The 27,797-nt window shown below is 41.6% G+C and overlaps 1 protein-coding gene across 2 annotated transcripts in view; it reads left to right on the top strand.

Moving 5' to 3' along the window:
- The window catches only part of FBN2 (fibrillin 2), a 140,752-nt gene that overhangs the window by 71,583 nt on the left and 41,372 nt on the right, over positions 1–27,797 (top strand). For both annotated transcript variants that reach the window (XM_082191530.1, XM_082191531.1), the window contains 13 exons: positions 2,805–2,924; positions 4,477–4,614; positions 6,312–6,362; positions 7,024–7,149; positions 10,574–10,801; positions 12,940–13,065; positions 17,202–17,330; positions 18,042–18,167; positions 21,046–21,171; positions 21,546–21,668; positions 23,470–23,595; positions 24,696–24,821; positions 26,520–26,642. In XM_082191530.1, the coding sequence (XP_082047656.1) occupies positions 2,805–2,924; positions 4,477–4,614; positions 6,312–6,362; positions 7,024–7,149; positions 10,574–10,801; positions 12,940–13,065; positions 17,202–17,330; positions 18,042–18,167; positions 21,046–21,171; positions 21,546–21,668; positions 23,470–23,595; positions 24,696–24,821; positions 26,520–26,642 (1,668 nt within the window). The remainder of the gene's footprint in view (positions 1–2,804; positions 2,925–4,476; positions 4,615–6,311; positions 6,363–7,023; positions 7,150–10,573; positions 10,802–12,939; positions 13,066–17,201; positions 17,331–18,041; positions 18,168–21,045; positions 21,172–21,545; positions 21,669–23,469; positions 23,596–24,695; positions 24,822–26,519; positions 26,643–27,797) is intronic.

Here is a 27,797-nt window from a genome sequence, read left to right as displayed (position 1 = left end):
CTATTGGGATAAGTGGGAGGGAACGACTGGAAAATGACCAGGAATATTACCCCCTCCCACCACCAAACATTCCTACCATCTGTTCTGCCATAAAGTAACTCAGCAGGGCTTTGAATTTTATCTGTCTTCCACCAGGGAGTCTCCCTTTCCTACTCCCTTTGGATTGTTCTGTCCGTTAGCCTGGGTCAGCTTAGCCATAGATTAATACAGACTGCATCCGGGTTGATTTGATAACGTCTAAAAACTTATGTGTGCTTTTGAACATACAGTGTCTACTCATTTTTATCGCCACATAATTCTCTTGAATTTCCCATGGCATTTGAGTAGCATTTCCATATTTATAAAGAATCAGGAGCATTCAGATACCAAACAATCAGCCAAGACTTGCACTTGGATTGGCTATGGAATATTTTGTCTTGATTTCATAGTGAATTTAAATTGCCCCTTTCAGGAAACAACTTGCTTCTTGAACTAAACTCAGTTATCTATGAGTTTAACTAAAGTAAACTCACTTTATAGATGCTTCACTTCTGCCAGAGTCAATTCAGGTTTAGTTCCATGAACATATACTAAATCGTCTGATGTAAGCCTTTTAATATCATGGTGAAGTTGTTTGAATTGTATAATAACGATAGGTCATGTCTGTGAAAAGCACTTGCAACACAGACATTTCCCCACCCCCAAGCACAATTAAGATGATTCAGCAGGGACTAGACTTGCAGTTCTGTTCAAATGTTATTCTTCAACCCTGAGCTTCCATAATTTTTGAAAACAGACTACAATTCTAAAACCATTTACTTTGAAGAAGCCTGATCAAAGCGCAATAGGGTTACTTGGAACTCAATGACAGCTTAAGTCTGTAATCCTTATACACACTTTACCTGGAAACAAGCCCTATTGAAAATACTGAGACTTACTTCTGAGTAAATACGCGTAGGATTACACTGCATGTTTTTATAGGCGCTCAAATGGTCGTGAGTGTGTTTTATGTCCTAGTATCATGGGGAGTTTTATTGTAGGCTGAAGGTTGAAATAATACAAGAGGGAGATGCTAACTGGATCTGTTCATCTTGATATTTATCTTCAAAGCACAGCTCTGGCTATAAACGTGTTCACACAGTTGAACATGAATCCAGAACACAAACAACAAAGTATAAATCACTGTAATGTAATCACAAGGGACAATTCCAACTTTGGCTTTGACTCTGAAGAAATGACTAGGCAAACTAAATATGTTACTTTTACAAAAGGTCAACTCACAATATAGCTAGGCTACATTTTTCAGTATTAAGAGTATAAAGAATAGATGAACTCAAAAACTTATTAATGTTGAAGGATGTCATTTTAAATTTTCTTTCAAATAATGTTACTACAAAAAAATGCCCATTTTTTTTAGTTTTTATTTTTAAACAGAGATGAGGATCTTGGGAAGTTAGCTTTGTGTCTTAGTTGCACTGTGAAACTGTGTTTCCTCTGATTAAGTAATGCAGTCTGGAGCTATCCTGGGAATTTTGGGGTCTCCCCTGTGAACAAGTACCCGAAATGTCTAGATATACAAGTATCCCAGATGTCCCCCTCTCTCCCTCACTCATTATATATGTATATTTATATATATACTGGTCAATAATCAGTAGAGTATCCCAGATGTGCTAACCCATCCTCTCCTCAGGCAGTGAACTGTTTTTAGCACTCTGGTCTGGAGAATCTAAAAAGGGGTGCAAAGGAGTATTTCTGGAGAAATACAGATTTGGGGTGGGAATGGGAGAACAGAGTAGCATATCATATTCAAAGGAAGTATAAGTGGATTTTTTTATATATCTAATCTGTGTATTTATTATTACCTACTAGGGTATATTTATCCAGTATTTAACTAGCTCTTGTGTTTAAATTTTCACTTATTTTTTAATTTTAGGTTTAGTGGGTTGGATTTAGTTCTTAGTCCCTCCTTGAGAAAGTAATTAAGTACTAAAATGTATTCCATTCCTGAACCATAACATGAACTTCCTGTTTGGAATAGTACCGTATGTCTTGCATGATATAAGACTCATATCAAAAAAGATTCAGGTGAACTGCAAATATATTTATACACACAAAACTACTCTTTAGAGAATTATAGAAAATTACTTTTTCATGATTAAAAAAGTAGAGTTCAGGCTAATTTTCCTTTTTAAAAAATTAAAAAAAGATTGATATTGTTAGGTTGGGTTGCACACCTACATACCGACCTACTTAAAAACAGCACATGGAAAGCTTGAGGTTGAGCCATGGGAAGGGACAGGTGAAGTTTAGGAGTGGGGCTAGTAGGGAGATACTATTTTGTATATTATAGTTGCAGCATTACTTTTTAGGAAGTTTCCAGGTCTGTGGAGTCACAGACAGCATTGTAATGTTTAGTTTCTTAATTTTCCCAAAGCCTCATGGAGCCATAAAATGACAGAAACAATACAGCCTTTGTTTGGCCGCAGTACATTCTGGCAGGGAGTGGATTGCTTTCCATTAAATGGGCTTTGATTTCTCACAAGACAATTATAATTTATTCTGGAAAACAGTTTCAGTCCAAGTTCTTGGAAGTTTGTTGCTTTATGCGAAGCAGCCATTTAATTAGCACTTCCCAAAGTATGCAAGCTGTCTTCTGCCCTACATTCTCTGCATTATAGAAATTTAGTTTAACGCTTAAACAAAAAAACGTGAACAAATTTTCCAGACATTCTGGCATAACATGGTTCATGGCAGGGTTTATACATCATAATATTTTCCAAAAACACATGGCGAATCTAACAGTGTCTTTTCCTTCTGGATTATAGATATAAATGAATGTGAAAGCAGTCCTTGTGTCAACGGTGCCTGCAAGAATAATCTTGGTTCTTTCATCTGTGAGTGTTCATCTGGCAGCAAACTAGATTCTACGGGTTTCATCTGTATTGGTGAGTCTATTGGTTTGTTTTGCTGTTTAAACAAAAGCACGAATTCCGTTGGCTATTGTGCTGAGTTAAATTCAGTTGACTACATTCCTTAGAGAAAGAATGGTATCTGGAAATATCCAACTTGTAACACAGCAAGGTATTGCTCCCTAGGAAGAATTTATCAAAATAGATCAAGATTCTCATTTTCTCCATGAGAGTGGTATCAAACAAAGTTTCAAGAATAATATTTCATGTGCTGTCTTATCTTGGACTTATGAAATACTGAATATGGTGAGAAAAGTTTTTTCTGGCTCTGACTTTCAAGAGAGACCCGCTTCACTGTTGATACATTTTATAGGCCAGAGATGGGAAGCGTTAGCCTTCCAGATGTTGCTGGACTAGAACTCATTCCTGATGACAGGCCATGCTGCTTAAGGTCCATGGGAGTTAGAGTCCATCTGCACTTGAAGGTCCACAGGTTCCCACTCTGTTCCAGACATTTTGGGAACTTGCACCTTTGTGCCTACATTAATATTTCTAATAAGGCTCAAAGAATGATTTTTCATAGTGGTATGTACAATCCAACCTGTCTGCTGACCAGTGGGACTTAACATAACATCTTAGGTCTAATGCCTTCATGTGATGGTGGTGGGATCCAATAGATCCAGGACCAGCTCAGCCCCTCCCCACCCCAGGAATGTACTGTTTCAGGGATTTCTGCTGTCTGCTGCCAGCAAGCAACACTTGCAGACTCCTGCCCAAACTGGGAGCTTCATGCTAGTGGAATGACACTGGCATCTAGTGGAATGACACTGCCCCTGATACCTGTATCTCAGTGGTCTAAACTCAGTTTATAAATGTGGTTCTGTTTTTCACTATTGCTAAGTGGAAGCTACAGATCATGATTATTTTACAATGCGAGCCTTTTCATGAATATTCAGAGGTAAGTTCCATTGTATGTAAATGTGTATGGGCCTGCAAGGAGAGGAGTCAACAAGCCCTCCCCTGACATGCAAGCTTTTTGTAAAAAAAAACACCCAACCCCCCCAAAAAACCTCTAAGACCCAAAATGAGAACAAATACACAAAGGTGTGTAGTTTGTCTCTGCAATGTTGGCAGTCTTTACCATTGATGAACACGGGTGGTGCTGTGGTCTAAACCACTGAGCCTCTTGGGCTTGCCGATCAGGAGGTCGGTGGTGAACTTCAGTTGCTCTGTCCTAGCTTCTGCCAACCTAGCAGTTCGAAAGCACACCCAAAAGTGCAAGTAGATAAATAGGTACCACTCCGGTGGGCATTTCTGTGCGCTGCTCTGGTTTCACCAGAAGTGGCTTAGTCATGCTGGCAACATGACCCAGAAAACTGTCTGCGGACAAACGCTGGCTCCCTCGTCTGCGACTGGACTTAATTGTCGGAGTCCTTTACCTTTACCCTTTTACCATTGATGAACTGGCAACTGGAGCACAAACTACTGCAAGCATCCCAATGATCAGGCTGGCTGTAGCCATTTTCACTTCCAACACTGATGACACAGGTGGATTATGAATATCCTGTTTTGTTTTAATTCACTGCAGACAGTCTGAAAGGAACATGTTGGCTGAACATTCAAGACAATCGTTGTGAAGTGAACATCAATGGAGCTACTCTAAAATCAGAATGCTGTGCTACTTTGGGAGCTGCTTGGGGTAGCCCTTGTGAGCGCTGCGAATTAGGTAGGATTTTTTACTTTGCAATGTTCTCTAGCTACTTGGCAGAAATATGTGAGTTGTTTCAGTGGTGGAACATTGCTTTAAAACTGGCTGACTGTATGCATCCTTTAAGTAAAGAAAAGTCTGCTTATTAAACTCATTTACGGTGTTACCAAATATATTTAATTGATCTGGATTCAGACTTCCCAGGAATGGAACTCTCCTAGTGGAATGCTTCTGCTGGAGGGAGAGGAGGTGGTTTTTCTATATTTCCCCTTCCCCCTGTAGCCACCTATGCACCCTGAAAATCTACTCCAGATGTTTGCAAGGGGGGGAGGGTTCCAGAAAAGCATGGGAGGTGGCAGTGTAGGTTATTATTATTATTATTATTATTATTATTATTATTATTATTAAAGCCACCCATCTGGCTGTGTTGCCCCAGCCACTCCAGTTTGCTTCCAAGAAAATATTAAAAACACAATAAAACATCACCCATTAAAAACTTCCTTGAATGGGGCTGCTTTCAGATGTCTTCTAAAAGTCAAATAGTTGTTTATCTGTTTGACATCTGATGGTAGGGTGTTCCACAGGGCAGGCGCCACTGCCAAGAAAGCCCTCTGCCTGGCTCCCTGTAGCTTCCCATCTCACAGTGAGGGAACCACCAGAAGGCCCTCAGAGCTGAACCTCGGTGTGCAGTGTGGATGATGGAGGTGGAGGCCCTCCTTCAGGTATACAGGGCCAAGGCTGTTTAGGGCTTTAAAGGTCAGCACCAACACTTTGAATTTTGCTCGGAAACATACAAGGTTGAAGGCAAAAGGAGAAATTGGTGAAAACCTTCTCCCTCTTCTTCCAGCAGGATTAGAATCCCTTCCATGTGTGGAAGGGGAAATCTGGGTACAGACCATAATATATTCTCTGTGTAATGTAATGTATGAATGTACATTTGTAAGTATTGTTAAATAAAAGAAAGTGTTCACTGGTTAAGAATTCTGAACTGTCAGTCACAAACAGATGTTAGCATCTCATTTCACATTGTATGCAAACCAGGAATTTTTGCAGTGATTCATTTCCTAATTATGTGATTTAAAAAACTATTATATTACATCATCTTCCAGTTTTTAAAGAAAGTAGCAGCATACTGAAGCAGGGCAAACAGAGTGCATTCACTCATTTAAATCCTATTCCGCCGTCAGTTCAAGTAAAGCTCATTTCTGCTTAGACATCCTGGATAATAGGAAGAATGTTATGTCTTTGGTATATCAGGAAGAGGGGTTAAGACACTGAAATTCAGACAGCCAAAAACTTTAAGGCTCAGGTCCTCTCATCTTTTTGCACAGGTGTGCATGAGGATTTCCATGTCGAAATGATGCTATTTTCTTTTGGCTTTGAATCAGCTGTAAGAGGGCGGAAGGATGTACCTAGATTCAGGACCCCCCCCCCCATCTGAGTAGGGTTTGAACTACAGTTGTCATTTACCTTGACCATTGGCTGTGTTGGCTGAAGCATGATGGGTTTTGGGATTCTGTCGCATCTGGAGGGCCACAGGTTTCCCATCCCTAATATACAGTAGCTTGTTTATATTTCATTTCTTAAACTTACTCATGGGCTAAAATGCTTGAATTTTATCAAATCTGTTAACAAATATAGCTTTTGGTCCCCTTCATGGCAACTCGGCCTCATTGACCTAGCATGTTCTGAAATAAATCTTTGCTTCACTGCAGACACAGCATGTCCCAGAGGATTTGCAAGAGTCAAAGGTGTTTCCTGTGAAGGTACAGTTATTCTTTGTTGTTCTTTTTCACAAATGTAATTATTGAACCTATTTATTCTAACAACAACAATGCCTATTGAAGTCAAGGAACCACGACTCCAAGCTGCTCCATATCCCTTATCCTTTCTCATTTTTGTGCATTATTTTTTTAAAAAAATACAATTTCTAAACAACCACTGAGTCAGTGAAAAGGCTGAGGGGGTTGAAGAATGTGATAAATCAGCGTGGGACAGTTCCTTGATCTCATTCAGCATGCCAGTTCTTATATTCTCATATTCTTATATTTCCTTAATTGGAGCAATGTGATAGTATTAAATAGAGACATTGGATTCTTATCTCATTATACATGATAAAGCTATTTTTAGCCATCTCACCCCTTGCTTTTTCCTTTTCTGCAGTCATAACAGGTTTACCACACCTATCAGCCAATCACCCATTCCCACCACCCTTCTGAGTAATACCCCTCCCGATCCTCTCACTATATATAAGGGTCTGGTGACTTCTGTTTCAGTGTATCTGAAGAAGTGTGCATGCACACGAAAGCTCATACCAGTAACAAACTTAGTTGGTCTCTAAGGTGCTACTGGAAGGATTTTTTAGATTTTTTAAATTTTATTTAGTCTCAATAAAATCAGTAGTTTCCTATTCATACTTTATTCTAGATGTAAATGAATGTGAAGTTTTCCCTGGAGTGTGCCCCAATGGACGGTGTGTCAACAGCAGAGGATCTTTTCATTGCGAGTGTCCTGATGGCCTGACACTGGATGGAACAGGCAGAATGTGTTTAGGTGAGCAACCATAAAACCTTCACTGCATGGTTGATTTAGGGTCGGTTCACACATTAGAGTCCACATGCCCTGAATCGTTTTGTGCTCCTAGTGACCTCCAGTTTTAATAGCCATTTCATTTTACTGTTAATTTGTATACCACTTCTCTATACTGCGATACACAAGGCAGCTTACAAGCTGAAGAAACAACAAAATAGCAAAGATCACATACCTAATAACAATCTGATCCAATACAAAAAAGTCATAACAAAATAGAACTTTAAGATAGATAACTTATATCAAAGAAAGCAATGTTCAACAACGCATTAGAACATAATAGTAAACAGTAAAATTAAATATCAGCAAATAATAATTAAACAGTTTACACATAACAATTACAATAAAGAACTACTAAGCTGTAAAAAGAATGACAAGTCACAATGCATAAAATACCACAATGACAAGTGACATCCAGATTACTTGTTTATTGAGCATTCGCCCTGATTTGTTTGATATGTAAAAGCAAGTGTTATCCCACATTTTCCAGTGCATTTCCCCCATCACTCTCCTTATCTCAAAAAGTCCAATCTTTTGCAAGACTTGCCAATCCACCATGATTGCAAGACCTGAATTTGCTGTTACATGATTGAATCCTACCTGAAAATTGTGGAAGTCTGAAAGTGCCCCTAGGCTCTGAAACCCTTGGGTGTGAATCTAATAGAATTCAGCAATACTTACTTCTGCATGAACATTTATAGGATTCTACTGTCAATCTTTTTAGTTAGAAATACCCAGAGAAAAAGATCATGCCATGACATGTGTCCATTAGATTAAAATACTCTTAACTTTTCATATTAGAAGTGTGTAAGATCTGAAGGCTATACTTGGAAGGCCTTTTTATGTGCTTGGTGTGGTGGGTTGTTTTTTTTTTTTTAAAAAAAAACAGTTTTTACTGGTTTATTTGCAATTGTACTTTCCATCTACTTCTAGGAATTTCACATTCGTTATGTACTTGTTAGATGCCAGTACTTTATGAAATAGCTGTAGACATATTGAATCCATTTTAAAACACTATAGCCAAAAGAGAATGAAAATTAGGAACGAAGCTCTGCCATCACCCAAACCAACCCAGCATACAATTCAGGAATTTCTCACTCTTAAGAAAACAGCAGGGTAAAAACGCACTCAAGAAAGATAATAGCAATTTCGAAAAATGAGCTCAATTTCTGGGCAAGTTATTGGGGAAAAATGCCTAAAGGCATTGGCTTGCCCAGTAGGGCAGAGGGCTGGCAGTGTACTTGCTACCATAAGTCCAGTTTTTCTTCATTAGCAGGACACTGTTCATCTTTCTGGGTGAAAATTCACTGCACAGTCCAAACCACAGCAACCACTGCATCTTCAATCCTGTGATTCACATCGGCTGGTGGGGAAGGGGGAAAGAGAAGGCAGCTTGCTGTGCCAGCCTGGAGCTGGCACAGTTTTCGAACCCAAATCTGACCTGATGCCATCTTGTGACAGCAGAGGTGCCGCCTTAAAGTCCAGTGGATCACAGGCAAACTCACAAATACCCCACTTAGGGGTTTACTGCTGGCTGCAGGAAACTCACTGGCAGTAGTTCTACCCTTCCACACATTTGATGGGCAGAAGGGAAAGCTCTGCATCAGGGAGCAGCTCCCCATCTCCTCCCCATCGTGGTAAGAATTCCCCTCTACACTACCTTGTTCGTTACCCAGGTGAGGAACAGCCACCTTTTGAATAAACCACAGAACCAAGGAAACTATTTTCAAGTCCAGCATCCAGATTTAGGGACCCGGCATTTATTATAGCTATTGCAGTAGGACAGAGCTCACTCAACGTGCCAGTTGAGAAGGTCTGCCCCGAGGCACTTCAGAACAAAAAGCTTACGTAGTAGTTCAAACGCAGCAAACAATGGTCAAATGGCCAAGTGGCATATCGAGGCATCGCTCCAAGGTGATGGGGGGGGGGTGAAGATACCAGTATGGAGTCATGTGTGCTTTCCTGACGTATGTGAAAATAACTCTTTGTTTGCTGTGTTAGATGCCAGTACAGTGGTACCTTGGTTTGCATACGTCTTGGTTTGCATACGTTTTGGATTACAAACACGTCAAACCCGGAAGTGCGTGTCCCAGTTTGCAAACTATTTTTGGATTCCAACCCTTTTTTCCCATTACGAACAATTGTTTTTTGAGGCCCCATTGGCGAAAGCGTACCTTGGGTTACAACCTGTTTTGGTTTATAAACGAACCTCTGGAATGGATTGTGGTTGTAAACCAAGGTACCACTGTACTATTTATGTATCTTTTCTTAGCAGCTTCATTATTTATTTATTTATTTATTAAAAAGACACGCACCCCAGCAGAAAGAACTACACGCTATATCAGGAAAAAGGCAGTGCTATCATAATACAGTGGTACCTCGGGTTACAGATGCTTCAGGTTACAGACACTTCAGGTTACAGACTCTGCTAACCCAGAAATAGTACCTCGGGTTAAGAACTTTGCTTCAGGATGAGAACAGAAATAGTGCAGCGGCAGCGGGAGACCCCATTAGTTAAAGGGGTGCTTCAGGTTAAGAACGGTTTCAGGTTAAGAACGGACCTCCAGAACGAATTAAGTACTTAACCCGAGGTACCACTGTACAGATTGAGATCAAGAAAGTGCCATCCTCTCTCACTGCATTTTAGCTGGAAAAGTGTTGGGTGGGGCACGGAAGGGCAGTGGCAGGTTTGGGGCTGTGGAGCCAATCTGATGTTCCTACTCCAGCCGTGTCCACACAGCCCTAACTTTGCCACCACCCGTCCCTGCCCCAGTCACATCCAACTAAGGTGCAGTGATGCCAGTATGGGGCAGGTAGCTTCATGATTCTCCACCACTGTACCAGCCACTACTCCTTGATTACTTCTTGTATTTTCCTCATATTAAAGACGTAAACTGAAAGAGCCCAAATCAAGAAAGATTTCCAGCGCTTAAACCTCACTGTTTAAACACCTCCGAGTATCTTGTTCCTGATATATTAAATTGTTGATCCTCATATAACAATCCCATTTCAAAAAAAACATTGCTCTTATTTAGTTTCAGATGATCACAATCTGATTTCCATGTTTCAATAATAATAATAATAATAATAATAATAATAATAATAATAATAATAATAATAAATTTATGCATACCCCACCCAACTGGCTGCGTTTCCCCAGGAACTCTGAGCGGCTCCCAACAGAACATTAAAAACACTATAAAAGATCAGACCTTAAAAACTTCCCTAAGCAGGGCTCCATAGACCAGATATCAATGTTGCTGGTCCCATATTTGCCCAAGCCAGAATTTGGAGCGTTCATGATAAGCCACGTACTTGATGGTGCGAAAGTTTTAGGATTGGGCTCCAGAACATCAACGTCTGACATTGTTTTCAATCTCTTTTGTAGATATCCGAATGGAGCAGTGCTATCTGAAGTGGGATGAAGATGAATGTGTTCAACTTGTCCCTGGAAAGTTCCGGATGGATACCTGCTGCTGTGCTGTAGGTGCCGCTTGGGGATTGGACTGCGAGGAATGTCCCAAGCCTGGGACAAAAGAGTATGAAATATTGTGTCCCAGAGGACCAGGCTTCTCCAACCGAGGAGATATTTTAACAGGCAGGCCTTTTTATAAAGGTAAAATAGCATTTGTGGTGGAATTCCGTCAAGGGCAGTATCATTTGTGCATTTTACTTTTCTCCAGCATATAATATGTTTTCTGTATAATTTTATGCATGTAAGCATATATAAGTTACGATTTCACTTGGATTTATACCCCACCTAATGCAGTCATACCTTGGTTCTCGAATGGCTTAGTTGATGAACAAATCGGCTCCTGAATGCCAAAAACCTGTAAGTAAATTTTCCAGTTTTTGAACGTTTTTCGGAAACCAAACATCTGACGTGGCTTCCACTTGAGTCCAGGAAGCTCCTGCAGCCAATTGGAAGCCGCGCCTTGGTTTCCGAATGGTTTCAGGAGTTGAATGGACTTCTGGAATGGATTAAGTACGAGAACCAAGGTTCCACTGTATAGATCTGCAGTCCAGTAGATGACATGCCATAAACATGAGGGACTGCCCTTGAGCCATAGGGCTCAAGAGAGCCCTGTTTCTTCCCCTTCCTTGTGGCATATGTATGCAGGCTCTACCTAGGGTATTACAGGGAATGAGAGTGGCATGTTGTTGAGAGCCAGTGCGGTGTTGAGAGCCAGTAGTGGTGTAGTGGTTAAGAGCGGTAGACTCGTAATCTGGTGAACCAGGTTCACTTTCCCACTCCTCCACATGCAGCTGCTGGGTGACCTTGGGCCAGTCACACTTCCTTGAAGTCTCTCAGCCCCACTCACTTCACAGAGTGTTTGTTGTGGGGGAGGAAGGGAAAGGAGAATGTTAGCCACTTTGAGACTCCTTAGGGTAGTGATAAAGCGGGATATCAAATCCAAACACCTCCTCCTCCTCCTCCTCCTCCTCCTCCTCTTCTTCCCATGTTCCTGCCCAGCCCTCCCACTCTGATGCAAGCTATTCAAGCAGCCAGACGTTGCATAGCACAGATGATGCGTATAGCAGCCTCTCAACTTTCTACTAAGAAAAACAGCTGTAGAGGACTGTTGAGTTTGAAGGAAGCAATGAGGAGGCGTGCTGCTTACTCTGCTTTCCCCTCTGGCTATTTTTCTATTTGAAAACCCATGTCTTTCACCAACTATGGAAAGCTAGCTTGGAGAAGAGAGCTAGAGTAGGAAAGTGGCTGGAGGAGAAAAAGCTTAATCAGCCCCTCTCCACCTCATTCCTCCACGATGTCACAGGCTTGTCACAGGTGTCAGGAGAAGACTATCTAGAGATCTGCCAAGCACTACCTAGTTCTGCCATTATACAAGTCAAAGCAGGGTATAGAAAGGCTATTCTAACTGCCCTGACTCTACTGTGGCTGTAATTATGAAGCCCTTACTCTGCAGTGGCTCTGGGTCTTTACCACTACAGTGGTGCCCCGCAAGACGAATGCCTCGCAAGACGGAAAACTCGCTAGATGAAAGAGTTTTCCATTTTGGAGGTGCTTCGCAAAATGAATTTCCTATGCGCTTGCTTCGCAAGACGACAATGTCTTGTGAGTTCCTGTGGGGTTTTTTCCCTCCCCCCCTTTTTCTAAGCCGCTAAGCCGCTTATCAGCTGATCCGATCAGCAGATAAGCCGCTAAAAGCCACTAATAGCTGCTAATAGCGCTAATTCCGCTAATCCGTCAATGGGCTTGCTTCGCAAGACGAAAAAAACGCTAGACGAAGAGAATCACAGAACGGATTCTTTTCGTTTTGCGAGGCACCACTGTATCTGAACAAAAGAGAGGGCCCTAAAAATAAATAATTTGGCAAGACAAAATATTCCTTTGTCCATTATTATTCAATCTGCACAATCCCTCTCTTATGAATGAATTAATACTCCTCTTCTAATGACCTCCACACACTTGCTTGGTAATTTGACCAACTAATTACCTGTTTTGAGACTAAATCTTTCTTTATTCACTTTCTCTCTCCTATTGACTGTATCAGCCACAGAGAACCATAGCATCTGATTTAAAATGTTAATTGTTGCTTGTATAATTTTAACATATATTTGAGAGGATCGGTTGCAGAAATGGAACACCTGCTGCATTTACTAAAATAGATTGCGCTGTTCTAGTTTGCTTTGATAAAACAGTACATTTTGAGTCACCACTGTTTGCTCGATAAGTGAGCTCTTGAATTGCATAAAATATGTGAACTCATTTTATCTATTTTCCTCTTGCAGATATAAATGAGTGCAAAGTGTTCCCTGGCATGTGCACAAATGGCAAGTGCAGAAACACAATTGGAAGCTTCAAATGTAGATGTAACAGTGGATTTGCTTTAGACATGGAAGAAAGAAATTGTACAGGTGAGTTTGAGATAGGGCTCCTTAGAGAAACATTGGTATGTGCAAAGGGAGGTTTGAGCTGTCCACTCATCCCTTCCTGGAATGTGGCTTGCATGGCTTTCAAGTTTGCATCCTGTAGCAACTTTCCATTAATCTGGGTGGTTGAGGGCTCCTCACCACAACCAAAGCCTGCAAAGACCTTGCAAGAAGTATACAGTGGTACCTTGGTTTAAGAACAGCTTAGTTTATGAACAACTTGGATTAAGAATGCTGCAAACCTGGAAGTAGGTGTTTTGGTTTGTGAACTTTGCCTTGGAAGCAGAACATGTTTCGCTTCCTGTTGAGTGTGTTCCATTTCTAAATTGAGTCCCCCGCTGCTATGGGAAAGCACGCCTTGGTTTAAGAACGTTTTGGTTTAAGAATGGACTTCCGGAATGGATTAAGTTCATAAACCAAGGTTACCCCTGTAGTTTTAAAAAGTGTGAAGTAGTGAAATTAACTCCTCAGATTTATCAGAAGTTGCAGAGCAGAACAGAAGCATAACCCCACAATGTGGAACTTTTCTCTCATATTTTTTATTTAAAAAAAGTTAAAAGAAGCCACAAGGGGCTGTAAATTTGAGTGGAATAATGACTTGCTCAACTCTTTATAGATACACCCCCCCCCCCGCCGAAAATGCTCCCTACTGCTTTTATATATGGAAGGGGAGGGGTTCAGTGTTTGTGATTTTCAGCAGGAAAATGTCAAAAGGAAGAAGTTTAAGTAGTGTTTTCACCGCTGTTCCACCATTAGCCTTGGCTTCTTTTCATTTAAAAAGTCTGGAAACCATTTCTGCCATGGTCTTCCCAGAGAACAGCACAGTCGGCAGAATAGGTATCAGGCACCTGCCAAGGGTAACCCCCCTGTAAGGAGCACAGGGCCAATGCCTGAAATATTCTGGCTCCTCCTCTGTTGCTCATTGTTCATCTGCCCTCTCCAAGAGAGCCAGCAAGGAGAAGGAATGGTAGGCTCCTTCTTCCACACCTTTCTCTCCGTTTAGGGAAGTTTTTAATGTTTGATGTTTTATCACATTATTATGATTGTTATTCTGTTGGGAGCCACCCAGAGTGGCTGGGGAAACGCAGCCAGATGGGCGGGGTATAATTATAATTATTATTATTAAATGCTACTGATAGAGCCCAGAGGGAAAGGCATATGGAGAGCAGCAACCGTGGTAAGAAAGAGGAGGTGGATAAACTTAGTGTTGGAAGGCTTTATCTGCCATTCCTTTCCCCGGGGACTTTCATGAGACCACTGCTTGCCCTTGCATTTATTTATACAGATTTGAAATACTTCCAACTAATGTTCAAAACTATCAAGCCCCCAGTTTCAGTGCAAGATTGCTTTTGTTTCAGCCTCTAGAACACCTCAGTCCAAGAATGCTGGGACCAACCTGTCCAAACAGCCATTGACTGTGCCATATTTCAAAGTCTCAAGACTGAAGATTGAACAAGGATTTCCCAGCCATTCCCCTGTTATTATCCCGGATTTACTAAATTTGCAATGCATCTTTCATCTTTTTATAATGCTATGCAGAGATAACAGTTTGGGCAAGAAATCTGGTGACAGTTGGGTGCTTGGAATGATTGCTTAAGATAACAGTATCTACTGTTACCACCAATGGTGTTCCAGGTGTTGTGCATCCAGTATCTTCAAAACTTGGTCTCAACACACCAGGGAACATTCTCACAGGTGCAGTTTATCGAAATAGCAGTATTAGCAGGATGACTCCCAAACGGATCCCAAGCTGTCCAAATAAATCAGTATCTAGCATTGTCCTATAAGCAAAAGCCATTCTTTTCACACCAGAGCAAATCTGAGGTTGAGGTTTTGCTTGAGACTTTCTACAACTGTGATGAATGGATGTGTGCACCGTGGGTGGCTGCACATTAACAGTGAAAAGAAGTTTGTTCTGGAACTGCGGAAGTCAAATGTGCTGGGGTAATATAAAATGTGGGTGGTAAGGCATGTGAATCAAGGCCTTTCTAGATGTTAATGTTGCTATAGCTGGTGATTTCCTTGTTTTTCTAATGATTGCATTGATGGGAAATGCACTTGCTCGGCTTAGCTCTTAAGTCTAAAGCAGTTCTAAGAATTGGGAAGGAAAATATCACCCGGAGATTGTATCCCTCACAAATGTCAAGAGAGCTTTCTTTACCTCTAGAGCAGCACCACCTGCAGGGTCAGTCTTCTAATTGAGGGGAAATCTCCCAGCCATCCCAAACTAGTTCTGCTTCATGGGCAGGAAACACTGTTTTTATAAAGCTCTCAAAGTTCTTCAGCAGACTTTTAAACTATTTTTAATTTTTCCTGCCATTCTTTCTAGCATATCCCTTCCACATCGTTTCCTCTATAATCTCTAGTAAAGGGGCTGAAGGGGGACGCGGGTGGCACTGTGGATTAAACCACAGAGCCTAGGACTTGCTGATCAGAAGGTCGGCAGTTCAAATCCCCGCGATGGGGTGAGCTCCCGTTGCTCGGTCCCTGCTCCTGCCAACCTAGCAGTTCGAAAGCACATCAAAGTGCAAGTAGATAAATAGATGCTGCTCCGGCGGGAAGGTAAACGGCGTTTCCGTGTGCTGCTCTGGTTCGCCAGAAGCAGCTTAGTCATGCTTACCACATGACCTGGAAGCTGTACGCCGGCTCCCTCAGCCAGTAAAGCGAGATGAGCGCCGCAACTCCAGAGTCAGTCACAACTGGACCTAATAGTCAGGGGTCCCTTTACCTTTACCTTTAAAGAGGCTGAAGCTGAACTTATACAGAAAGGGAAGAAGCATTGAAGGCTAATCTCTGTGAGACCTTCTGCCAATGCAAGACCTTAAAAATCTCAAAGGCTCTCGACTGCTTGCCCTTTTTACCAGACTTGGACACTACGCCTGAGAATTTTGTCTCGCCTCTTCAGCCAGTTTGGGGACCACCTGTCACCCCACAGATTGCATGGGCTTCCCTGGCTTGGGAGCTGGTGAGCTTGGGTCAATTTCCGAGTCAATTATTCTGCCCCCCCCCCCCCCCCCGCATCTGGAAAGAGCAGGAAAGAGAAGCAACAGACTTCCCTCTGTAAGAGATGACTTGCTGGTCACCATTGACTCCTGTTCCTACCCAGCCCATTGCTCTGGAAGTATATGGCAACGGGGAAGAGACAATACCCAGTATGCAGCTAAGGTGAACTCTCCCTTTTTACACTTTCTGTGGCTCAAATCAGCAATTCCAGGATGTGGTCTGAGCATGGAGCTGAATGGAACAGTACTCAGAATAATTAGAGTTGATGGATCTCATCCATGCCTGTGGAGAGTCTAGTTGGACACCCATTTGTGAATTTAAGCTATTGCTTTCCACTCAGGAGGCAGCACCCTGAGATCACAGCATGCCAACTTTATAAAGAAGTGTTCAAAGAATCGTACTAGAGGAGGGAGGGTTTCCATGGGAAGTTGTACAAATAGTTGTACAAATTGCTCGTGTAGTAGGTATGAGTTACTCGTGCGTAAGCTGGTGCCTTTCTCGGTTAATTTGCCTTGTTAAACCTTTCTGACTGCACAGCCCCTTCTCATCGTGGCTGCCTCAGTCACTGGCAGAATCCGTCAGTGGGCGTTTCTTGAACCTCTTCCAACATAAAAGTTGTTTGACACCCAGTCTCCTCCTCCTCTCACTGCGCGGGAGTCTTCTGTGCAGGGAAGGTGTGGGTAGCGGAGGACCTGGGCTCTCCTCAGTGATGTCCAGTGAAGAGTCCTGGAGCCCTCTCTCCACTTCCCCCGTCTGCCCCCCTTTATCCCTGGTGTTGCGCTGATTGGCTTCCCCCTCTACTGAGCTGTTTCTCCCCCTGCTGCTGGGTCCTTCGCCAGCATCATCTGGGAGCCTCCCCTTCGCCTCTCCCTCCGATGTCAGTTCCCTGACAGCTCGTCACAACCACTTCAATTATTTCCCAACCGCTTCAATTATCAAATTCTGTTTTCAGATATCATGATATTTCTTCCTACTGTAATTAGGATTCCTGACACCTTGATATTTCATATGTTTAAATATCTCCAGTATTCTTTGCAAATTATTAAATGAAAAAATGGATTTAAAAATGGATTGTCAGCCTCGTTTCATTTGTTTTTTTAAATTTATTCTGAAACTAGACATTGATGAGTGCCATATCTCACCTGACCTCTGTGGAAGTGGTACCTGTGTCAACACTCCAGGCAGCTTTGAATGTGAATGCTTTGAAGGCTATGAAAGTGGATTTATGATGATGAAGAACTGCATGGGTAAGTAAACGATGAAGGTTTTAGTACACATGCTACATATACATTTCAAAGCTTGTGTAAGACATGTTCATAGCTATATGCCCATTTTTCATACCACCTGATTGTGCTTACAGACAGCAATTATGTATATGAAGTATTATAAATATCCTGTCCCTTTATGGGCACAAGGTAACCTTTCATGCCTGAACATGTAAACTAGACATAACATTGTGTACTTGTTTTTGGATTAGTAGTGGTTAAATGATCTGAAAGTTGTGCAAATGACAGTATATAAAACAACACATTTCCCCATCATCACAGTAATTGCAACAACAGTAGTTCCTTTGTTTTGCTGCTACAGCCATTTGCTAAAATGAGTCTTTCATATAAAAGAGGAAAGAAAACTTTCTTTGAATATTTGATAGCAATATATGTAAGAAATTTAAAATAAAACAATTCTTCATGATCTAGGTTTTCAAATTTCATGAATTTCTTTAACCTAATTATGAATTTGGGAGTCCCTCAGGTGAATAAATCATCCAATTTCCTGTATTCTATACAGTTTTATGTTTTATTTATTATGAAATCTGAAGGATATAAGTATCATTGTTGTTATGAAACAGCTTCCTTCTCAGGGAGTCAGACGTCCCTAATTACTTCCAGATGTTTACAATCTCTTACTTCATCTCAAATGGCCCCTATAGCAATATTTCCCTTATATTTTCTTTTCAGATATAGATGAATGTGAGCGAAACCCTCTTCTCTGTAGGGGTGGCACATGTGTGAATACTGAAGGAAGCTTTCAGTGTGACTGTCCTCTTGGGCATGAATTGTCTCCATCACGTGAAGATTGTGTGGGTGAGTTTCAGGTGTCTCTGAATGAAATGTTCCTTGTTCTATAGCTAGTAATTTTTCCTAGCTATAATGATAACTTGGTTCGTAATATGAATTTGTCTAGCTCCTTTTTTTTAATATGATATTTATTGAAAATTTTTGAAATTACAAAGAAAAAACAAAGCAGAAAAAGAAAATAGAAAAAACAAAGAAAAAACAAACCACCTCAAACAATACAAATTCAAAAAACAAAAATACACCGCAAACAAACAAAAATAAATCCATCATTCTCAAATCCTCAACTCTCATTACCTTCTTTCTTTGACCTCCTCCTCCTCCCTTTTTTGTATCCTAGTTAATAATTATGCAGCATATCCTTTCCATATTTCATAGTATTCTTGTCATTACGTTACCTTAATCTATTTTCATCTTATCTTATAGAGAACCTTAAAAACTTAAAACTTAAATCTTATTTTTACCGACTTCTCACAACCATAATATTCTTACCTAATTCTTTAAACATTTTTACTAGAGCCAAATAATTTCGTTCCAACATTTTTCTAACATTCATCAATTTTATAAAACAATCCTGATAATAAAAAGAGAAATAAAAACAATCCAATCTTCATCCAGCGTCCCTTCCTCCTGGTCCCGGGTTTTGTCAGTCCTTTTTATCCCATCGATCTAGCGCATTAACCTGGCAACCTTATATCCGAGGCCCTTAAATCTCTTCCATGTCCCTTCCGCAGCTCTTCTTCATATTCTCCTTTCACTCGTGGGAACTCCAGCTTGATGATGTTTTTGACCCTTTTCAAAAAATCAGCCCCTTTTCCATAATCCAGACTCAACTCCATGTGGTATTTAAGAAGATGTTTCAGAATCCCTCCGAAATTGAGAGCCCCCACAGCTCCAAACATCTCACGGCCCATTGCCAGACTCGGAAAGTCCAAACATCCTTGCATAGGGGAGGGGTCTATCCAACTCCCCATTTCCAGACCAGTCCAAACTTTATCTTTCCAAATCTGGCTTTTTCCAAGTTCATTTGTCAAATCCAAAAGCTCTTGTTCCTGCAAGGCCGCAGCTCCCTCCATCTCTGGCGCCCAAGATTCAGCAGCATCCTCTTCTCTGCTCTGTCAGGACACACTCCTGATCTAATTCCTGGGTGGGCTCCACATAGTTTCCCACTGCCTGTTCAAAAATTCTGGCCGCATTAGTCATCAAATCCATCTTCTCACTTAACTGTTCCAGTAGGGCACTTGTTTTACAGAGAGCACACAACAGAGCCTCTGAATACATTGTCCTACAAGGTCACAAGTCCATTCCCACGATTGTAATCTGACAGCTGCAAGCTCCCTGGAATTAGTTACAGTTTCACTGTCTCCCTCTAGGGGGAGAACTTCTATTTGTTCTTGCAACAAAGTATCTTTTTTGAGATATTTTGTCAATATTTGTTCCTTTAAAGTGCGAAAGGAAACAATGGAATCACTATGTTTCTCTTCCTTTAACTGTCTGTCAAAAACGTTTGTCTCTGGTCAATGAGCTTCAAAACGTCAGTCCTGACACCCCGCTCCAGGATCAGGACGGTGGAAAGTTACTTTACTTTAAACTCACTTCTGCAGGTTTAAACAGTCCATAAAAGATCCCCCTTCTTCTCCTGCTGCCGAAGGGGGGTTCAACAATTTTAAATGATGAAAGCCAATCCTTTAGAAGTGATTTTCTGAGCTCTAGTTTACGTTGTCTTTGCTTTACTCTGTCTACAAAGAAATGGAAGGCTGACTTCCTGTTTAGACCTTCCTGTTTCAGTACCAAATTAAAATAATTTTTTAAGTCCAATTCCTTTCTTCTCGCAGGTCCTTATTTAAAGTCTGATTGTTCAAAGTTTAAGTACTCGCGGGTGCTTATTTTAGAAGCCAAATTGTCCCAGGAAAAAGGCAGCACTCTCCAGCAACGGCTGTGCGGCTTCGCTCCACGGAAATAGCAGTTGACTCACAGCACCGCGCCACTTCCCCCTCTTCACTTCGGAGCCTGTTAATGGGTTCCTTTGCGGGTTGGGGGGGGCGCTAAGGGTGCCCGCCGAGTCCCATGGTCACAGGCTTCATCCGCCTGTGACTTTTAGCTGGGTCCCCGCTTCGCCGTAGCGGAAAAGACCCGTTTCACGCAGAGCTAGTCCCTCCAGTTCAGAGGGAGTCCGCCATTGCCGATGGCGCCACCCCGGAAGTCGAATTTGTCTTCTCCTAATGATTTGACGAATGGCAAATCGAATGTAATTTTCCTCTGAAGTTCTTGGACTTGAAATGTAAAATGAGATTTTGCACACATGAAGCCAGAGATCAGACTAACCATAAAGGTCTATTCACAGAAATTATTTAATATTGAACTGTTAATGAAACTCTTACTGGTTGCTATAAAATGTTAGACCAGACTCCTTATCCAAGCAGTCTATTTCATCTGTTTTTGGTACATGTTATAGACACGGCCAAGCTGAATTTTTCAAGTCTTATTTTATTTTATTTTTATTTTTTTAAAAATGCCATTGGGAACTGCGAAGACCCTTCATATTAAGCCAAGCAAAGCTCCCAGTCTTTCAGGTCAAGGAAGCTGTGCAATCTGTGAGCTTGTCTGACCAGCACAAGGGAAGTCCCCCAATCTAAATTAGCTAAAGGCTAAGCAAAATCCATTTTGTCCACACTGAAGTGTAATACAGATTTGAAGCTCCTTGTGTCATTTTATTTTGGGGGGGGGGAATACTATTGAAATTTGTGTGTTATTTTGACACATGGAAACATTCAGAATAAAGTTAAAACTTCATATCATAACGCACTTTCATAAAAATGTTAACTTTTAAGCCTGTAACTATATTCTCAACTTCCCAATGGCCAGTAATGTAATTCTTGTTTTTCAGATATTAATGAATGTTCTCTTAGTGATAACCTCTGCAGAAATGGCAAATGCGTGAACATGATTGGGATGTATCAGTGTTCATGCAATCCTGGGTATCAGGCCACTCCGGACAGACAGGGCTGCATTGGCAAGTATTTTATTTTTATTTCTGCATAAATGTTTCTAGTTTGTTTCTTTTTCCAAACTTTGATTTCTTAACTGTAAATTAAATAATCAATGACAGCATCTTTCAGAATTCAAACAGTGGGTATGCCCCTCTACTCTAAAAAACACACCCCATTATTACTCTTTATTGCTGAGCTATATTTTGCATTCTTATTTTATGTTAACTTTATTTCATTCACTGTTGTCATTTCATTCTAAAATCAGTTTGGTACTTAGTGCCTACTATCTTTTGCTGATAGGAAGAAGAGAGTGGGGAAAATATGAGGGACAGGTGGGATGCTTTTAAACAAAGTATCAAATAGATCTAATAATCTGTCCACAATATTCCCTCCCTAGATATTGATGAATGCATGATCATGAATGGAGGCTGTGACACCCACTGCACTAATTCAGAAGGCAGCTATGAATGCAGCTGCAGTGATGGATATGCTCTGATGCCAGATATGAGGACTTGTTCAGGTAAAAGAATGAAGAGCAGCGTCTCAGTTCTGTTCTGCAGAACTGCATCCATAAAACATTGGAATTGTGTGTGAATTTTCTTACTGTATGATGCAGTGGTTTGAAGAACAAGCTGTGAACCAGAAGGTCTCAATTTGGTTCAAATGCAATCTTGGCTATTTCTAGGTGGAGATAATGACCGCTCTCCACATCAAACGGAGGGCGCCCTTTGCATGCCCGTGCTCAGCACCCCTGATCCTATGTGACGCCCGGCAGAGTGCTCCTGGACCACTTCCCCAAGTAGCTAACCTTGAGGTTCCCACCAAACCTCAGTTCAAATAACCAATCGTGATTGGGGAGGCGGAGCCAGGGGAGTGGACCAAGTAAGGGTCCGCCCTTTAAGCATAAAAGGGTATGGAGCCTACCTGGGAGCTCTCAGTCAGGCCTTGTGCGGAATCCTTAAGTCCAGCGGTGTCCAACAGGTTGATCGTGATCGACTGGTTTATCCCTGAGTGAACGCTGTTGATTGCAGTCTCGCTTCTGATCGCTGGTAGCAGAAAGCATTGTGTTGAAAGTCTCTGCCCCCTGCGGCCCTCGCTCTGTCCGCCATTATTGGAAGTGTGTGGTTGTTAGCGCTACTAAGCTTTCCTGTATTGCTGCATCTGCTTGCTAATAGCGGTGTTGGTTCCGAGCGTTTTATGTCCCCTCCCCCAGAAAGGTCACCAACATTTTTCTCCCCTAAAAAAAGTTCAGCAGCTTTGGCCTGCCCCCCCTCCAATGACATTGGGTACATCACTGCCAGTTGTTTTACACTGGGAGTAGATTGCGGTCTCTAGGGAGTTGGACGTGCCTGCTTTAGTCTATCTTCCCTGTGGTGGCGATCCCAGGGTTCCTTTTTAAAGGGGTTGTGTTGAGGGGAGTCACTGGACATACACTGAAAGGTTGTCAGTGCACTCCCCTGTGTTGCGGTAAAATGGGTTCTCTGCTTAAACATACATCTTCCAGAGCCAGCCTAATCTCCAGACAGATTGGTTAACCCTGATGTGCCGCAGATCCCCGGCCAAGGACTGGGAGGGATAAATGCCCAATGCCTAAGCCAAGGTCTTCCTACACCTGAAAGTTTAATAAAGTTGTGGCCAATTTTAATCCCATAACACGTTGTCACAAGTCATTATTCCACCTGGGTGTCACCTGGGGTCAGGGGCTCTCCACCTGGGCATGCAATGGACTTAATAGGTGCCCTTAGGAAAGCGATTGTTTTTCTGGATGCAGTATGGAGAAAATTGTATAGGCTTATCTTGCAGTGTTGAATGAATAGGTGACCTGGTTCACATGTCATGCCAGCCAAGATTTGTCATCACACAAGTGAGCCCTGGGCTCACAAGCTTTGTTTTTCTGCTTGCATGCTCTAAATCCCTCCTGGTTGGAAAACCTAGATGTGTGCCTGCCCTCCAAATTGTTATTGGAAAACACAGTTGGAAGCTCCTTCCCAATTCTGGCTTGGAGGGCAAACACAAATATTACCTTACCAGTTCAGGTGTTAAATCAGGGAGGAAATCAGAGTGCATAAGGGGAAGAGAGATCAGGAAAGTCCAAGGCTTGCTCATGCAATATCAACACATGCTTTTCCATTACATATGAACTGGCATTGTGGAAATGAAATGTCTTAAACATTCTACATTAATGCTAAGCAGTAGTATATATGTTAACACCATTACAGCCATGTAGATATATAGCAACAGACTAGTAACAAACTTAGCATGGCAGGCTTTAAAGAAGATTTACCTGTTCAGATTTTCACAGTGATAAAATTTTCCTATAGACATTGATGAATGTGAAAGCAACCCAGATATCTGTGATGGTGGGCAGTGCACCAACATCCCAGGAGAATATCGATGTCTTTGTTATGATGGATTCATGGCTTCTATGGACATGAAAATATGCATTGGTAAGTAATTTAGAGGTAGCTTTCAAGAGTTGTAAATATATTGTTGATGTGATTTTTGATTCTCAAAAATAGAAACCTTTTCCTTAGGGGAAAACATCACTAATGGAGCAACTTAAGATTTGATCTTGTGACTACTTCATTGAAAGAAGCACTGATAAACTAAAATGCAGTTGAATCTTGTGGAGGTAAACTGCCCTAGATTCCCTTCTGACTGTCCTGGGGAAAGCGTTTCCCTTTTTTTTAACCTTCAAAGCTGGGGAAAGGTGGCAGTAGAAGCAGCACAGAACAAGAAGTAAGGTTTTCCGTCCCCCTCCCTTACAGTCATCCTGACAAGTTCTACAGCACATCAGGACTGAAAGAACAATAATAGAAATTGGCATTGCCACCGAAATTTTTTTAAATATTCCAGCTCTCTACTGATCTGATCTGAAAAAGGAATTGGAAGGTGCTCTTTTAAGAATCTCGTAAGTTAATTTCTGAGCTAAGCTCTGGTGTCATCCTCTTTGATGATAACCAAGACAGAATAAAAAATGCCTTGGAGAATACCATTCAGTTGGCCATTATCACACCACTTAAAATATAGCACATATTGTTCCTATTTCAGCTGTTGTGTTTTTGCAGAATAGAAACTTCCTCCTGGCCCAACCAGGCATATTCAGAATCTATACCTTCCCTAATAAATATTCATAAGCCTACAAGGAGGGGCAATTCACACTTTGGGAATCTTGAATACTAAGGGCTAGTTCATTGATGATGGAGAATATTTTTGTCTTGCGAAGCAAGCCCATAGGAGATTCGTTTTGCGAAGCACCTCCAAAACGGAAAACTCTTTCGTCTAGCGAGTTTTCCGTCTTGCGAGGCATTCGTCTTGCGGGGCACCACTGTATATCTTTTTGCTACACTGAAGTGTCTCATTTTCTCATTGGTTCCTATCTTGTTGCTTCATACAATGATATGATCTAGTTGAAAAATGTAAGATAAAAATAATGTATAATTCTTGGTATATTTAGTACGTTCATTTTATAAGATCATTTATTTTGAGTGACTTGACTAACGATGAACAAGTTTTCAGTTACTAACTAAGCTATATTAACTTACAGATGTGAACGAGTGTGACCTGAATTCCAACATCTGTATGTTTGGAGAGTGTGAGAACACCAAGGGGTCCTTCATTTGTCATTGCCAGCTGGGTTACTCTGTCAAGAAGGGAACCACAGGATGTACAGGTATGATATACTTCACAACTTCCTTGAGAACCAAATAGTTGTGGCATACTTCTTTGTAGGTAAAGATAAAGGAACCCTGGATGGTTAATGTCAGGGAACTGCCATCAGAGGGACAGGTGGTGGAAGGGCTCACGGAGGTTGGGAGAGACCCAGCAGCTGAAGCAGGAACCAGCAGGGGGAGAGGTGGGTCTCTGAGGGAAAGCGAGCAAGAGGGAGGGCTCAGGGACACGTCCAGCGAGAACAGTGGGGAGGTTTCTGGACCTCCCATAGGGAGACCCACTCCTCGCCGGAAACTGTCACGCCGTGAGTCCAGAAGACGTGTTTCCGTTAAGGAGCTTTTATGTTGGAAGCGATTCCGAAAGCAGCCACTGTCGGAATCTGCCAGTGACTAGAGGAGCCATGTCTGAGGGGCTCCGTCACAGACAGAGGTTTGTGGACTTGAACAAACTCTGAGGGACTACGATTTTACGCACAAGCAGCTCATCATCCCTTCACAGTTAAGTTCAGTCAAAGGCGACTATGGGGTTGCGGCACTCATCTCGCTTTCAGGCCAAGGGAGTCGGCATTTGTCCACAGGCAGCTTTCCAGGTCATGTGGCCAGCATGATTAAACCGCTTCTGGAACAACGGAACACCATAACGGAAACCAGAACACACAGAAATGCTGTTTACCTTCCCACCGCAGCAGTATCTATTTATCTACTTGCACTGGCATGCTTTCGAATGCTAGGTTGGCAGGAGCTGGGACAGAGCAATGGGAGCTCAGCTCATTGCAGGGATTTGAACTGCCGACCTTCCAATCAGCAAGCCCAAGAGGCTCAGTGGTTTAGACTACAGCTTGTACATTCACATATCTAATTGTGGGGAAGCAGTCCTGCAGAGCAAAACTCAGAACTGCAGTTACTTTTGAGTTTAGTATGCTCCTTAAAAAAAAAAAAAGCTATTAGTACCATTTTATCAAGTAGCACTGCTTTTGTGCTTCTACCGAGGTTCCATTGAAATGCTTGGCATATTGCAGCCATTATTTTTGAAGTATTTAAGGCTGCAAACCTATACATACTTAGCTGAAAGCCCCAAACAACACAGTGAAGCTTACTGCTCAGGAAACATGCATGGGATTGTACTGTATGCATCAGGGCTTTTAGATAATTAAACAATCTATGCCCTTTTCAATTGGGGGTGGGGTGGGAGGTTATTGTCTTTGTTTGTTATTATGATACACATTTTTGTGTTTTCATACTGTAATCTACCTTGTGATCTTTGGTTAATGTGCAGTACAGAAATTTAATTAATTACAAGAACAAGAGCAAGGCTTAACCATTATAATTCTGAATTCTTTTAGAATATCATTGTGAATTACAGTTATCTGGCTCACATATGTCAAGCCAAACCTTGGTTTAGTAAGATTGTGCAAACGTGGACTCCTAGAGAGGACATCACAACCACTTTCCTCCTTTTTTGCTGTTGCACTACACTATGCTAAGGCTTGTGTCATCTGAACCAAGACTCATGGTTATGCCCTCTCTTCAATAACCATGAGCAGTTGCCAAGGATTACAGATAATTCCTAAAATCAGATGCTGTCCTAATAAAATCAGTGTGAAATAATAATACTGGATGTATTACATTGACACTGTTTCTAAGTTTATGAAGATATCTATTATTCTGAATTAAACTTTTTAATGTGCAACTTTTCTTAGATGTGGATGAATGTGAGATTGGCGCCCATAACTGTGACCTGCATGCCTCATGTGTCAATGTCCCAGGAAGCTTCAGGTGTAGCTGTAAAGAAGGATGGATTGGAAATGGAATTAAGTGTATTGGTGAGTAGAGATGAATTGATACAGTTGTTCAGCTGACAAGATGGTAGGCCTAAGTTACTTGTCCTTCCAGTAGCACCTTAAAGACCAACTAAGTTAGTTCTTGGTATGAGCTTTTGTGTGCATGCACACTTCTTCAGATACCATGCACACGAAAGCTCATACCAAGAACTAACTTAGTTGGTCTTTAAGGTGCTACTGGAAGGATTTTTTTTATTTTGACTATGGCAGACCAACACGGCTACCTATCTGTAACTAAGTTACTTGGTTATTTTTAGAATCATTGGGTAGGTTGACTGGAGTGGGGATGGATGAAGTAGCTCTGGGAATGTTTCACCCAGAAACAGAAGGGGGCATTTTTGATTCTTCAGGCTTCTCTTCCTATTTGGGTCAGAAATGGGGCCAGCTTGCTGGTTGACTCCTTCATGGAAGAGAGTATCTGTCTGTCTCCCATAGAGCTCTTAGTTTATTTTAAAACACTTTTTTGTTAACTCCTTGCCTTCTCTTTCTTGCCTACCTGTCCTAGATAAGAATGGGGTTCTAAATTGTCTAGGGAATGAGAGCTCCTAAACTTTCCACATTATTGATCTGGATATTCAACTCCTGCTTTCTCCTCCCATACATTCTCCTCCTTGCTGAGTTGCCAGATTCTTTCAGCTTGGCTAGAGCCAAGGTGATATATTGCTTTGTTAATAAGGTGTATTCTCGCCTGGAGAATATTATGATCAACTACAGATTCCAACAATAGATGTGCCAGTGGCCACTTGGGTGAGAGATGTCATGAAGGAAACCCGAAAGATCTTTGTGATAAAAATGGAGAAGCCACACTGAGGCATGTTCAGTGTCGTTGTGTTCATCAGTCACCAACTCCATCTCTACAATGTTGACCCTCCTGACCGACTTGCTTCTTTGGAATCAGTTTCTAAGAATCTGAAGAGTAGACCAGACCAAAAAGGTTCTTCTTATCAGCCACTGTCCTAGCAAACTCTATTATAGCCTCTAATGTCAGAAACAGAAGGAATGTGTACTTAACATGGCATGAATCTAGCCATAAGTGGTGCCTGATTGCCACACTATTTTCTGGCACCAGGTTCTTCAGTGGTGCCAGTGGAAACCAAAAGTAAAAGAAGTCTGTCCAAACTGCCAAATGAGAGGATG

The sequence above is a fragment of the Podarcis vaucheri genome (assembly GCF_965113315.1).
Source record: "Podarcis vaucheri genome assembly, chromosome: 11".
Lineage (NCBI taxonomy): Eukaryota > Metazoa > Chordata > Lepidosauria > Squamata > Lacertidae > Podarcis > Podarcis vaucheri.
The sequence above is the reverse complement of the archived record's forward strand: the minus strand, read 5'-3'. Positions and strand labels throughout refer to the sequence as shown.